Genomic DNA, 15,981 nt, shown 5'->3' with positions numbered 1-15,981 from the left:
TGTGTGTGAGTGTGTGTGTGTGTGTGTGTGTGTGAGTGAGTGAGTGTGTGTATGTGTGTGTGTGTGTGTGTGTGTGTGTGAGTGAGTGAGAGTGTGTGTGTCTGAGTTCTGAGCTGCAGTCAGCCGTCTCGACAAAATAAACATTCATAAATCCAGATACATTTACTGGAGATGCAAATTGATAGAAACTGATCAAAATGAAATGAGTTTATGATTAAAGCAAGAACAAATATCTGCCGATAGCCTGAAAAAATCTACTTTATTCAAATGGAAAACTTGTTTTCTGAGCCCATTGGCAGATATTTGTTCTTGTTATAAACATAAACTCACTTCATCAATTTCTCCGAAAAACAAGACTCCTTATCTTCTGTCACTTTGCATCTCCAGTAAATGTATCTTAATTTAAGCATCTTTAGACATTTGCACAAAAATATTGAGGAAGAACATGAGTTTCTGAAGACTCATCTCATCATCGCATTCATCTCCAGCAGTTTATTATTGCTCTAACTGTCTTTCTGTTGTTGTCATTGGTATATAAATGTACATGTAGATGAAGCACAATGATTTACGTGACTTGATACCGAATGAAAGTTTCCACGCAGTTCATTCTGGGATTTCTCCATCAGATCGTGCCGTCGGCACAGACCGCTCAGACCTTCATTTCCACTCTTTGACTAACTTAAAATTACATATCAAAAAAGGTTATTCTCATTCACAGTCTATTTCTATTCCGAGCTCATCTTCGGTGTGTCCTGCTGATTTTACACATCAAGCAGCTCACAGGGAATCACTTCTGAACTCATTCTGTGGTGTGAACAAATCATGAATATTTATTCGCAAACTTGCTTCTTAATCAGCATTGTATACTTAGGACATATTGCTTTTGTTCTTCTTTTCTAAGTCACTTTGGATAAAAGCATCTGCTAATTGCATCAATGTAATATCAAACGTTCATATGCAAGAAAATGCAAACTATTTAATTGGCCAACTATGAATTTATGAATGTAAATATAACTGACAAGCATGAAATGCAGCAGCAGCAGATATCAGAGTGAAATATATGGAAGCATATGGGTATAAAAATTCATTTTGAAATGTAATATGCAAAATGGCATATTTTTTATTTTGCACTATGTTGCACATATGTGTGGGAAAATGTAAATTTAAATACAGAAATACATTGCCGTTTTGCATATTACTTTTCAAAATGAATTTTGATACCCATATGCTTCCATAGAAATAAAGATCTTTCAGACATTTACAAGTCCATTTCAAACCATCAATAAATGCATGAACATCACAAGTGAAAGAAATAGATTAAAGCTATGACAAACAGTCAGTTATAATCAATCATTTCAGTATGGTGTTGTGTGGAATTAATCTCCTGTCTGCAGCGAGTGAAACACATGAACAACGCCTGAAGCCGATCAGTTCCTCTAATAATCAGAGCTGAAACCACACAAAACCATTTCACAGCTCGTCTTTGTGCGTTAAGCTGATTTAATACTTTAATTGGATTTAAGATCACCAGACTCCGCTTTCATTCCGGCTCTGATCGTGTGATCGCTCTGAGAGAGAGAAGCTGGAGCGGTTATTGATCTGTGGCAGCGCTGCGTCTCTCTTCATCTCTTGATTTTTGCTGTTCAATCGTTCAGAGAGCAGCACTTGTTGATTACTAAACGAGTCGACGCTTATAGTATTCCTCCTGAAAGTGCTTCAACACGTCAGTCGCTCTCGATAAGCGATAAACGCTACACTGAGGCTGATATAAGAGTCGTTCTGTGTGTTCAGCGTATGTTTCTGAAGAGTTACTGTGATTATTTATGATAAAGCATCATCCGCGTTTGAGATCTAAACAAAGGAATGTGAGTTTTATCATCATCAAGCAATAATGAGGCAACGAAAAGCATTTCCAGAGCTGTAAGTCACAAAAATTGGTTTTAGGATTTTAGGATTTTAGAGATCAGGATTTCTTACCATGCGGTGGATTTTCTCCTCCGTGTCCTGGTTTATTCTCTGTAGAGCTGTGTAGCTGCTCTGAATCCTGCAGGAGAGATTATGAAGATGATGATGATGAAGTCAAACACATGCTTGTGTCTTGTGTTTCTGAGCATCATTCATTTAGACTCACATTTAGCAAAATCGACAATGGCATTGAACTGAATTGACTCACGTTAAATAACAACATTGCTGCCTTTTGTAGAAATGCTTATAGCTGAATTGAACTAGTTCACTCTTAAAAATAAAGCTCCTTCACTGAATGAATGATTCCTTGAAGAAACTTTAAAATTCATGGAGCTTTTCCATTAGACATGAGGTTTCCAGTGGACTTTGTCATGTTAAAAGGATTTTTTAGATTATCAAAGAAAAAAGTGGTTCTTTTCAGAGCTGTTCATTGGAAGGTTCTTTGGGAATTCACACTATATTTTGTTCGATCAGCTGGTTCATTGTCGGACCTGCGCAGTTTCTCTGTGAGTTTGTCGAGTTGGTCTTGAGCTCGTCGCAGCTCCGTCTCCAGATACTGACGCGTCGACTCGAACTCGCTCTGCAGCTGCTGCAGTTTGTGTGTGGTGCAGCCGAGACGTCTGCGCAGATCCTCCTTCTGCTCCTGCAGCCAACTACATAAACACAGGCAGATCATTTCATTTACTCCTCAGCAACAGTGCTTCTCAACCACGGGCCCAAAATAAGTCTCAGAATGATTTACATGCAGTTATATGAACATGATTCATTCATTAAAATGTATCACTCACTCCACGGCAAACACACTCTGTGATCAAAAGCACTAAACGTGATTTATTCATGCGCTTATGGAATATCCAGAAGTCTGAGATACTAAAGGGTTACACTTTAATGACCCTCAAAATTATAAAACGAAAGAGAATAATTATGACTGAGCTGCGTTCACTCAATCGGATTTCTGTCCATTTATATCACATTCAACTGTGAGTGTGTGTGTGTGTGTGTGTGTGTGTGTGCGTGTGAGTGTGAGGAGAGAGAGTGTGTGTGTGTGTGTGAGTGAGAAGAGAGTGTGTGCGTGTGCGTGCGTGCTCGTGTGTGTGTGTGTGTGTGTGCGTGTGAGTGTGAGGAGAGAGAGTGTGTGTGTGTGTGTGAGTGAGAAGAGAGTGTGTGCGTGTGCGTGCGTGCTCGTGTGTGTGTGTGTGTGTGTGCGTGTGAGTGTGAGGAGAGAGAGTGTGTGTGTGTGTGTGAGTGAGAAGAGAGTGTGTGCGTGTGCGTGCGTGCTCGTGTGTGTGTGTGTGTGTGTGCGTGTGAGTGTGAGGAGAGAGAGTGTGTGTGTGTGTGTGTGTGTGAGTGAGAGGAGAGTGTGTGCGTGTGCGTGCGTGTGTGTGAGACCAAATGTCCCCACAAGGATAGTAAAACCTGAATTTTTTTCTTCACGAGGGAAAAAAATGATAAAAAATAGTAAATGATGTTTCTCTGAAAGTGTAAGAATGCAAACAGGTTTTCTGTAAGGGGTAGGTTTAGGGTTAGGGGATAGAAAATATCGTTTGGTCAGTATAAAAGTAATAGAAGTCTATGGAAAGTTCCCACAATTCACAGAAACAAACATGAGTGTGTGTGTGTGTGTGAGACAGAGAGAGAGAGAGAGAGAGTTGTGTTCTTCAATGCATGAACAAAACCCCAGCGCAGGACCAAAATAAGATTCAGCCTCACAGTTTCCAGTTCAGGAAAGCTGGTTTTCTGTCGTCTTTAATGTTCAGAATGGCGATACGCATCAGGAAACGTCTGCTTGGCTGTAACTGGATTTGAGCAGCGTTCACCTGCTTGATGGCATCGATCACACTGATGGCTTCAGCTGATGACATTTAGATGAAGAGCCTGATGGATGGATTGATGATTCAATAACTCGCTTTCTGTTTTCTGATTTTAGACTCTTACCTCCTCTTCTGATGTTTACTACCATTTCTTGGTGCTTTTAATGCGGTTTTCCCAATATAAATCTTTTTCATGTTCTCTCAGTGTGTCCTGCAGAGTCAGAGACAGACACAGCCGGCCGAAGCAGTCAAGAGTATTCAGCTCATCCATCATTATTCAGTATCACCGCAACATACAGACACACGTGAGACACACACGCGCCGCCCGCTTTCTCAATCAGTGCATCAAACCGGTTTACATTACAGAATTATTCTAAACACTATTATTCATGTTTAAAAACCATTTGATTCACAGCAGCAAAACGGCTCAAGAAAAACCTGAGATTCGCTCAGATCCTTTTTCTGGCCGCCACTCATGAATACAACATTGAAAAGAGCCATAATGCTCATCAGATGTTTGTTTGGTTTACTGTTTGTGACAATTAACATATTTTCTCATTTGTTAATTTTAAAGCTTAAAAGTCCATTTAAAAGCTGCTTCTAAATGAACAAATGCACTGTAGACACTGATGTTCTTCCTCTTCTTTCTGTCTTGTTTTCCAATACAAATATCTAAACATTTTTCAATCTAGATACATTTATTTGCAAATGCAAGACGCAAATAACACATATGACTAGAAGTCTTGTTTTATGATAAAGGTTTATGCTTAAAACACACACACACACACTCATCTACAGACACACTCGCACACACACTCGCCTACCGACACACACACACACACACACACTCACCTACAGACACACTCGCACACACACTCGCCTACCGACACACTCACACACACACACACTCACCTACAGACACACTCACACACACACACTCACCTACAGACACACTCGCACAAACACTCACCTACCGACACACTCACCTACAGACACACTCGCACACATACTCACCTACCGACACACACACACACACACTCACCTACAGACACACTCACACACACTCACCTACAGACACACTCACACACACTCACCTAGCCACACTCACACACACACTCACCTACAGACACACTCACACACACACACACACTCACCTACAGACACACTCACACACACTCACCTACAGACACACTCACACACACACTCACCTACAGACACTCACTCACAAACTCGTTTTGTGAAAATAAATAAAATAAATGTTTACTCGTTAAAGTGACGGTTCACTGGAAATGTATCATTTACTCCCTCATGTCATTCAAACCTCTGTTAAACTGGACCCCACTGACCTCCACTGTATGGACAAAAACACCGATCATTTCTCAAAATGTCTTCATAAGAGGAAGAAAGTACAGATGCAGGCTTGAATGGCATCAGCAGAGTAAATGAAGTCATTTTGGGTGAACATTCCATTTAACTAACACTTCCTGTGTCTGCAATGCTCACTTCCTGTCTGTCTGACACACTTCCGGTTCCTAAATATTTTAGTAACGCTAAAGGAAAATAATCCAGCAGCAGATGAAGTTTGGAGTGGTGCTCTGTGTGTTTGTGTTTGTTTCTCTGGATCTGTATTCCTGTCGGACTGACTCGGGCCTGCAGATGGATGCGTAACGTTTGTTTATCAGCTGCTTCACTCTTGTTTGCTTCCGTTTCCTCTGTTTTCTACTCATTCTACACACGTCAGTGAAACGGATATTCTAGATCTCGATCCCAACGGGTTTGTGTGCAGCTGGAATATCAAACAAAGATGTAGTGCAGTAAAACACCAGCGATACGGCAGACGCCGCTGTCAGAACGACCGTCAGATACACAGACAGACGGCATGATGGCAAATCTCTCCTGACTGAAGGTCTTTCTTTAAAGCGAAGCTGTCAGTCAGGCAGGGAAACTCAGAGCAACTAGATCTTAGAGAAAATCCTTAGATAAAATACACAACAGGCTGTTGCGTAACGATTCGTGTGGCCAGTTTGTGTTGGATTATATATAGCCTAGAAAGCACACAAAGAGCACCCCCTTTATAATCACGAAAAAGCTGTCCCTCGTCTTAGTTCTTTGCAAAACTCCGCACTGGACAAAAACTCTGGTGGATTGTAACTTAAACGCTTCTGATTGGCAATTGCGTTCAATAAATGATCAGATATGTCTGTGATTGGCTATAGTGCTCAACGCTGCAAAAAACACGATGTAAAAAGAAACATTTTAACACTCTCCAGAGCGCAAACACAAATATGCACGGGATAGTTTGCCAGATCTGTTTCGCTAATATGATAGTGAATAGAATATCTTGAGTTTTTCCTGTGGGTGCTTGATCTGAGCTGCCTATGATTGGAGGAGACCTGCATACGTCACCAGAGAGAAAACTGACATTCACTGGAAGATCCAGTTATGTAGAAGTCAGTTTGATTGTAAATAACAAGATTAAATTTTTTTTAATGCAGAGATGAATCATTCACAATAATATTTATAACATGCATTTTGAAAACAGATATATAGGGTGAATATTTATTTCATGCCGACTTTAACATTGGAGATCTGCAGCTTTGATTTACAGAATGCGCTTTAATATTTCAGTCTGTAAATCAAAATACACTCAGTGAGCTGCATGAAGCACCACGTGTTTCTCAGTAAAAACATCACAAAACAACCTGAAATCCTCCATTCCTCAAAGTCTAATGAAGCCCCAGGCATTTCTGTCCTTCTGCATCAGCGTCTGAAGCTCACATTAGGCAGAAGTATCAAAACACTTCAGGAGTGGCCATTCAACTGAGACTGCGCTACTGTCCGTCACTGAAGCCCTGCGGATTGCAAAAGCTGATTCCAAATCATCAGTTCTTATTCTGCTGGATCTATCTGCTGCTTTTGACACTGTCAATCATCAGATCCTCTTGTCTGCTTTCTCATCACTGGGTATCACAGAGAGGCTCAAAATCACTTTCCAGAACATTCTCGTTCACCGTTCCTGGCTGGTGGAACGATCTTCCCACCCCTATCCGGAATGCTGAATGCCTGACAGTCTTCAAGCAACAACTGAAAACTCATCTCTTTCAACACTATTTGATTTCATCTTAAAAAAAAACTTTGTCTTTCTCTTTATTTATTCCTTCCGTTTCTAGCTTGTACTTATTTGAACAAATGCCTGAATCTTGGTATTACAAGCACTTCCTGTGTCTGTTTGCCTCTTTAAGAAGAATCGCTTTATGTATTCCCCAATGGTAAGTCGCTTTGGATAAAAGCGTCAGCTAAATGACTAAATGTAAATGATCAAAAACATGCTTAACCATAGTTTGTGTGTGTGTGTGTGTATGTGTGTGTGTGTGTGTGTGTGTTTGGTTGTGAGGGAAAAAAATGGAAAAGTGAAGTGGGAAGTCTGACGCTTCATCCTGTTTCTCTCTGAAAGCTCATTAAACTCCATCAAATGAGCAGCGTTTACTAGCAGAGATCTCGTCATAATGAAGCACAGAAACACTACTATCAATAACAGCTGTGTTAACCTCAGAATTACCCATCATCTGTCATTCTCCAACAGTTTATCAGTGAAATATCAGTGAATAGAGCTGAGAGCAGAGAAACACACACATGCAATCATGCAGCACTTCACACGCATGTCACTCACCGTCTGTGAAGCTTGCGTGTCATGATCAGATGAGCGTGTGCACACGCGTGTTCTACCTCTAAACACACGTCAACATTTACAAAACCAGAGCTGAGTCTGAGACGCTACAGAGGAACCAGAGAGAGACGGAGGAGGAGGGACAAACCCATTCAACACAGAAGAGAAGAGAAGAGAAGAGAAGAGAAGAGAAGAAGGAGCGTCTTTACCTGCTGCTGCTCGCGTCTCCATCAGAAACATGAAGAAACATGAAAAACACTCACAGTTATTCACGTGATTGACAGCTGTCATTAACACATCACAGAAACCTTCTGCATTCATGAGCCATTAATCACAGCTCGTTAATTAAACATGCTCGTTTGGGAGGTGAGATGACGAATGTGAAGACCAGCTCTCGACATATTTGCATATTATGAAACAAAGACCGTGCAGAGAGTAACTATTAGAAACTCATTTAACACAGAATCTGAGGAAAGTAAGTAATAATCTGTAAATAAAGAAATGGAATGTGTCAATGATATAATTTCACAATGCAGCTACAACACTGTAAACACACGGCTTCACGCACACATGCACACACACGTTAGGTTTCCATGTTTGATGGGTTCATTCCATAAGCGTAATGGTTTTTCTACTGTACAAACTGTAGTTTCTATTCCCTTACCCTAAACCTACCCCTCACACAAAACTGCAGTCAAGACAAGTCACCTTTATTTATATAGAGCTTTTAACAATACAGATTGTGTCAAAGCAGCTTTACAGTATTAAACAGGAAAATAGTGTGTCAAAGGACAATAGTAAACACTCAAGGCTTTTTTAGATTCTCAAAACACTTCATTCTGTATGATTTAGAAGCTTGTTTCCTCATGGGGACCAAAAAAATGTCCCGTATTACTATCCTTGTGGGAACATTTGGTTCCTATAAAGTAGAGAAAACCATGTACACACACACAGCGTCGTTCTGCAGATTCAGTGCATTCACACCTCGAGCAGCATTAATCTGAGACTAGCGTTTCCTGCAGAATGTCTTTATATCACACAAACAAAAACTGTCATATGGCAACAATCCACTATATTCACAAACACTGAGTAACTCACGCCCATCATTCCCTGTCACACACTGTTTCCTCAATGCATTTATTTCTGAGCAAGAAAATCCCGTCACGCACACTATTATCCAGAAGATCTGAGAAACACGTGCATCCGCCCACCAGAGCTGAATCAGCCCAGACTCACTATGCTTCGCTTCAGTTTGGTCTCACTCTCTGTAATGCAGCAGGGACATTATGATGAATTCTTCCATTCAGACACACACAGTTGCTATGGCAGTTACTCGATCCACGATAAGTGTCGTTTCTATTGTTTTAGCACTGCGCGGCCTTTATGATTGGCATTTGAGAAGGAGCACTTACTATTATCCAGAAGATCTGAGAAACACGCGCATCCGCCCACCAGAGCTGAATCAACCCAGACTCACTATGCTTCGCTTCAGTTTGGTCTCACTCTCTGTAATGCAGCAGGGACATTATGATGAATTCTTCCATTCAGACACACACAGTTGCTATGGCAGTTACTCGATCCACGATAAGTGTCGTTTCTATTGTTTTAGCACTGCGCGGCCTTTATGATTGGCATTTGAGAAGGAGCACTTCCATACAAAAAAGATCAAATGAATTATTAATACGGCTGCTGTTCCCCGGCAGATGAGAGAAGAGTGTCCAGACAGCGGCGGCTTCAGTGTGAATAATAGGAAACGCTGTTGTATTTTTAATAAGTGCTGTCACAGAGCAGCGATGGGCTCGATTACTTCTCTGACCTCAAAATAATCTTTGAAAAGATGCATTGCACATTGTTTTAAAGGACAAAATATTTTATTAAGTCAAGTATCTTGCAGTTGGTGACTTGTCATACCAATACAGCAGAAGAATCCAAACCAGTTCCTTTAGAAAGCAAACAAAGAGCAACAGGAATAAATGACTGATCAATGAATCACTCCTTAAGATCATCTAGTGCCGGATTGTTAATGACTCCTAAATTTAGTTGAGTCACTATGGGTGCCAGGACTTTTGGTGTTGTGGCTCTCAGGTTGTGAAATGCTCTGTCTCAAGACATCCGTGTACTCCCATCTTTCTTTCAAAAACCTTTTAAAGGGGTCATGAACTGAGAAACCATAATTCCCTTGATCTTTTGACATATAAGAGGTCATTGTACTATTAAAAACATCCTGTAAGTTTCAGAACTCAATACTTTGTCATTAGCCTAAAAACAGCTTATATTGAAGGCAGTCTGCCAAAACCACAGCTTGTGGAATGTTCTACTCTATGATGTAATAGTGTGGATAAGCACCGCCTCCGCAGAAGAAGATCAACATCACTGCCTGTTTAGCCCCGCCCACCGATTCTACATCACTGCCTGTTTAGCCCCGCCCACTGATTTACAAATGTAGCGTTTACGAGAGAGGCAGGTCTACGCAGAAACCAAACGATAAAGATGCTCTGAAGACAACAAGACGCTGTTCAGTGCCAAGCTGTGAAAAAACAGTGTTTGCGTTGCCTTCCTTCTGATCCTAACGTTAGGAAAGAGTGAATGAACTTTATTTTTAAGGAAGATCTGGATTTTCAGAAATATTGAAACTAAAAGACGATGCTGTGCGACTATATTGGATCCGACAGTAATGTCGCAACACAAGTGTAACAATTTTCATTCCGTGAACACTATTGCTTTGTCTGTTAAAGGGGTCATATGATGCGATTTCAAGTTTTCCTTTCTCTTTGGAGTGTTACAAGCTCTTGGTGCATAAAGAAGATCTGTAAAGTTACAAAGACTAAAGTCACATAACATTTCTGTCACACGCTTGAGGTATTCGGCCAATCACAACGCACTGGATAGCTGGCCAATCACAGCACACCTCGCTTTTTCTGACCGATGAGCTTTGTAAAAATCGACGCGTTTCAGAAAGATGGGGCATAGAGGAGAAACAATAATGTACAGTATGTGGAAAATAATGTGTTTTTTTAACCTTAAGCCGCATAAATACTTTTCATTACACCAAATACACAAAATAATGATCTTTTTAGCAACATCATATGACCCCTTTAAGGAAGATCCAGGCCGTGTCAGTAAGAACTCGTAAGTCCTTTTACCACTGATTCGTTTACAAACAAGGCACAATTCGACGCTGGATTTTCAGAAAGATTGAAACTTAAAGACAATGCTGTGTGACTATATTGGATCCGATGGTAATGTCACAACACAAGTGTAACTGTTTTCATTGCGTAATCACTATTGCTTTGTCTGTTAAACAGATCGTTTGATATGAGTATTTGTGACCCTGCAGCACAAAAGCAGTCATAAGCAGCACAGGTATATTTGTAGCAATAGCCTTTTCTTTTATGCCAAAAATCATGTTCCATGAAGATATTTTCTAAGTTTCCTACTGTAAATATATCAAAACTTAATTCTGTCAGGACCACTATCGTCAAAAAATATGCATTGCTAAGAACTTCATTTGGACAACTTTAAAGATGATTTTCTCAATGTTTTGATTTATTTGCACCCTCAGATTCCAGATTTTCAAATAGTTGTATCTCATCCAAATATTGTCCTATCCTAACAAACCATACATCAATGGAAAGATTGGTTTCATATGTATAAATCTCAGTTTTAAAAAATTGACACTTATGACTGGTTTTGTGGTCCAGGGTCACATTTATGCATTTTTTACCTAAATCACAGCTGTGAGGAATGTACGCTGTCAAACAGACACAACTATTAGCCAATCACAGCAGTGGGAATTTACTACAATTCTCCACGTCTATTCAAACAGAGCGTTCTGATGAGGGAGGTTAAAACAGGATAGAAAATAGCCTATTACTTCTAAATGTTGATGTTTTTGATGTAAAAATCTTGATAACATTATAAGTGGAATTACCACTCACCATATCGCCGCTCACAGCAGGTCTCGGGAGCGAGGTGGTGCGGTGCGGTGCGGTGCGGTGGCCGCGGTGCTCCATCTGAGCGCTTCAAAACAGGACTCGGCCATCTGCGAGAAGATTCCCCACTCAGCTGTAAGGTTCTCTTTTCCACGTCTCGTGAAAGTGTGGAGCTCACTTCATCTTCCCTCCTCACTCTGTCTAGGTAGCTCCTTCCTAACATTTCCATTTCCTCTTGAGTTCTTCTCAGGGTTTTGCTGGCGTCCAGAATCTTGCAGCTCGGCATGCACTTGGCCCATTTGTACACGTTACTGTCCCTGGAATCACAGGCAGAATCCCTACTGGAACCAAACCAATGACTGGAAACCGGGGTTGGGTTTAGGCATTGGAGAGACGATGTTTGTGGACAACGTCGGATAGGCGCTCCGAAGGCTTGCAGACACTCTGGGTCCAGGACCCTACATGTTACCTCGTCAAGAAACTGAGAAAACTTGAGCTTCTCTTCAATCTTCTGCTCTAAGTCGGATGACGCCGTTGAAGCAGCGGAGGTTCCCTGACTCGACAACGAGTCCCTCCGCCCTGCATCGACCTGCTCCGCTCCCTCCTGGCTCTCCGATCCCATCACACTGCCCTGGCAGCTGTCGGAGTTCTGGTAGCCCGTCTCGGAATTGCTCGTACCTTCGGGTCAACTTGCAGAGCCGGCACGCACCCGGAAAACCTCCTCGCTGTGCTGCTTAATAGAGCTGCGCAGCAGACAAGTGGCTCCGGAGCTCCAGCTGTTGGTGTCCCAGCTGTCGTCCTCACTGGAGCTCCGGAGGCTTGGGCTGGAGCTCTGCAGTGCCGAGGAGGTGGGAAAGCTCTTGAGGCTGGTCAACGAACCCTTTAGACTTGACAAGGAGCCTTTGGAGACAGAGCACTTCAGATTGGAGGTGGAACCAGGCCTGTGCAGGGTAGGCGAGGAAAGGCTGGATGGACAGCATGGCTGAGGATCTTCATCCAGGTCGCTTTGGCATCCCGAGAAGATTGGACAAGAAGCCGTGGACGAACAGGAGCCACGTTCCTGCCTTCCAGACGCCGTCTTGGGCCTCGGCTGCCTCTTCAGGGTGGACACCGTCCCGTTGACCGTAACCCCTCTTCCTGTTTTCGATGAGCCGTTCTGCATTTTCGCCTCCATTATTGGTGTGCGTAGAAAACTGGACCATGTTGAGCTGGGCTGGCCTGATTTCGACAGCTTTAAAGCCCTAGATGCATTTACCTCCCGTGACGAGTGGCTGAACTCCGTGAGCGTGACACACTTTCTCAAGCGCTCTCTCGGCTCTGCAAGGACAAATGCATACAGCTGCATGCACCGGTCGGCTTTCTAAATATGGACACATGTCGCAAAGGTGAAAACACAATCTTTCCTGGTGGAGACATAGCGAACAAACCTTCCATACGTGTTCGGATAGAGTCCTGGTTAACTTTCCAGGTCAGTTGCTCTTTAGAACAGGCCATTGATCATGATGCCACATGATGGACGGGATGTGGGGCAGAACTTGAGTTCCATAAATCAATTCCCATAGAGTGCCATTATACGGACAAAAAAACACTGAGGCATTTTGTGTTGCACAGAAGACAGAAAATCATACAGGTTTGGAGCGACGTGAGAGCAAGTGAATGATGACAGAATTATCTTTTTAGGTGAACAATCCACTTAAGATGGCCAATTCAATACCTGATTAAAGAAAATGTAGTGCTGTATTGACTAATGACAGCAAGCTATTAAATCAGAGGCAATCTGAAGGCTGAAACTAAGAAACATCTGGCATACTGGGTTCCTAAAACATATATTCTGTAGTCTCTTGGGTCATTGAATGCCTATGGAGTCACATAAATTTAAGACACAATTAAATGGAACATTGTTTAGAATGAGTGATGACTGAACTGTTGGAGTGAGGGAGGCTGGCGGACTCATCAATAGACATGTCAATAAACCTTTAAGCAATATGCTGAGCAGCACATGGAGAGTTCAGCACAAAAGAGTCTGTGTCACACACACAAACACTGAACATCTTGCTGAGGATGATCTCAGATGCTGCTGTTTGCATGCAGATGCAAGTCATTAGTATGCAGTCAACAGAGATGAGGTTAAACAAACACCAACAGTGTGAATAAAACCTCTGTAGACTGGGAACATTAAAATTACACTAATTTTACCTTTTTTGAATAGTTAGGTTTATCTGAGCATGCATATGATAGGTAATAGTTTGCACTGAAAACATGGATTGGCCAGTTTCTTTCATTTTCGTCTGCCACACAACTGCAGAAATCAATAGACATAAGAAAGATTAGATTAGTGTGTGATGCGCATGGTATCTTTTTGGCACAGTTTTCCCTTGTTTCTTTCATTTTTATATCCTCTATGTAAAAATCATCCTAAAAGATTGTGAATCTCAAGGGAAATTTCAGCTGCTTCATTAAAGTCAATGGAGCAAAACCTCCTGTAGTGCGAGAAGCGTACGCGGATGATCGCTGTTTGTTTTATGCTTTAGTGATGATCAATAACTGTCTTAAAGAAGCCAATGAAGAGATTCGGAAGCAGAAATCAGATACTCAGAAACTTCTATGCATGTGTCTTTGCTGTGTTTTTAATCTGTACGATCAGAAGCAGAAATGCTGATGAACTCAAGTCTCACGCCGCACACTAATATCAACAGATATCAATGCAATGCACAGGAAAATTCGGAGGAAAATCTCTGAGACTTCAGATGATTTGTCTCATCTCAATACCTCATTCACATTAGTCAGGTGCTTTTACCAAACCAACTTGGTTTGCAATGCATGGTTGAAAATTTTTTCAGTTTAATGCATTAATTGAAAAGATACATGCAATGTATGCTTGCATGCAATGCAATTCTCTGAATCGAACCCATGGGTGGCCCTCGTTAACTTGAGTCTTGACTCAGAATGATCAAAATTCAGTGATCATCTCTGGTATGAATGAGTTTTTAGATGATTTGTGCTGTCTCAGTTCCTCAGTGTCAATGCTGACATCAGTGTGGAGATTATGATTTAGAGAAAACTATAGTAAAATGACAGCGCAGATATCAGGGACGTCCTCTCTGATTCATAACCTCAACACGGATCCATCGTTTAATCAAACTGCAATGACTCTAAACTTCGGAACAAACTTGAGAGCTCTTTAATCAACTTGCCAAATGTGATGTTGATTAATGTGTGTCTACCTGAACACAATCACATTTCTTCATCCACAGCGACAACAACACAATCATACTAATATACTTTTAAAATATTCACTCGATTGAACACGGCCATATTTAACAATAAGCAGTCTACGAAACACGGTTTCGGGATGTCAGCTAGTAATTGATCAATCACACCTGAAATACTGTCAATTAAGTATAGTTTGTGCACTTTCCTAGTATTTATTGCATCAGAGCAGCTTTACAGAAAATAGTGCCTTGCGAGCAAGCCAAAGTTGACTGGAAAAGTTTTCATAATTGTTTTGTACACTCGTAAAACTGTGAAAACCGCAACATATGGCAACGATATCAAGATCTCTTGCATTAATGTATGCAGTCCACTTCTCTTTTGGGATAATGCTATGAAATGAATGCAGTTGTTTAATGAAGGATCTGTGGGGGGTTATGACCTTTCACGCGCCTCTCATTTGCATATCTCAATAGAAACTGATCTTTTGTCAAGTGTGCTTCAGCGTCCTCTAGTGGACACAATGAAGCTGCTGCTCTCAGTCTCTGATGTCTTTCTGTGTCATATCAGATGCTCATTAAATGATTGTGTTATAATATGAGATTAGAACTAGAGCGAATGTTTGATTTTGACATTGGTGGGAACATAACAGCAGACAACTACCCCAACATTTTCACATTATGATAGACTTTTGACCACAGTTTCACGTCTTTATTTATAGCTATGGTAGCTAACATCATAGGCTACTCATAATCTTTAGACAATAATACACAATTCTGATTATGTAAAGCAAACAACACAACAGCAGCGGGTTAAAGGATGTTTTCTTTGAATTGTTTTACTGCTTAAAAGAGAACATAGCAAAATGTAACTTATTTTGTGTTTCCTGCAAGCTATATTTCACACACATAAACAAAAATCTGGATCTAAATCTCTCTTTTCTTTATTCAAAGTTGATCTAGACAAGCATATGGAAACTATCCAAAGTTCTGTTCGTCCTAAAGCAGTGAAAACTGCATCTCTATATGTGTGTCCTCTTAAGGGGTACATTTATTACTTTTTGTTTGTTTGTTTTTTGTTAACCTTATGAAAATTAATCATGGTTTTACTACACAAGTAAAAATCCTGGTTACTACACTTTTACTATAGTAAAATGATTGTTAATTTTCTTAAGGGATTTGTATGTGTGTATACTTTCTTTTTATAACTGCCTTTTTATAACTGGTTTGATTTAAAAAAAGGAAGAAAGAAATCAGAAAAAAGTTTCGAGATACGCACTCCGAAGTCCCGCTCTGAATAAAGATTCACGAATCCGCTCCGAAGTCCCGCTCTGAATAAAGATTCACGAATCCGCTCCGAAGTCCCGCTCTGAATAAAGATTCACGAATCCGCTCTG

At 41.1% G+C, this 15,981-nt stretch overlaps 1 protein-coding gene across 1 annotated transcript in view; it reads right to left on the bottom strand.

Moving 5' to 3' along the window:
* LOC107719694 (brain-enriched guanylate kinase-associated protein-like) overlaps positions 1-2,761 on the bottom strand; it is an 8,210-nt gene extending 5,449 nt beyond the window's left edge. Inside the window, exons 1-2 of the mRNA XM_016527180.1 lie at positions 2,457-2,761; positions 1,978-2,044 (exon numbers count right to left, since the gene is read on the bottom strand). Of these exons, the coding sequence (XP_016382666.1) occupies positions 1,978-2,044; positions 2,457-2,641 (252 nt within the window). The 5' untranslated portion in view covers positions 2,642-2,761. The remainder of the gene's footprint in view (positions 1-1,977; positions 2,045-2,456) is intronic.
* Positions 2,762-15,981: the final 13,220 nt, after the last annotated feature.

This window comes from Sinocyclocheilus rhinocerous, unplaced genomic scaffold (genome assembly GCF_001515625.1).
Source record: "Sinocyclocheilus rhinocerous isolate Xijiao unplaced genomic scaffold, SAMN03320098_v1.1 scaffold2496, whole genome shotgun sequence".
NCBI lineage: Eukaryota > Metazoa > Chordata > Actinopteri > Cypriniformes > Cyprinidae > Sinocyclocheilus > Sinocyclocheilus rhinocerous.
The sequence above is the reverse complement of the archived record's forward strand: the minus strand, read 5'-3'. Positions and strand labels throughout refer to the sequence as shown.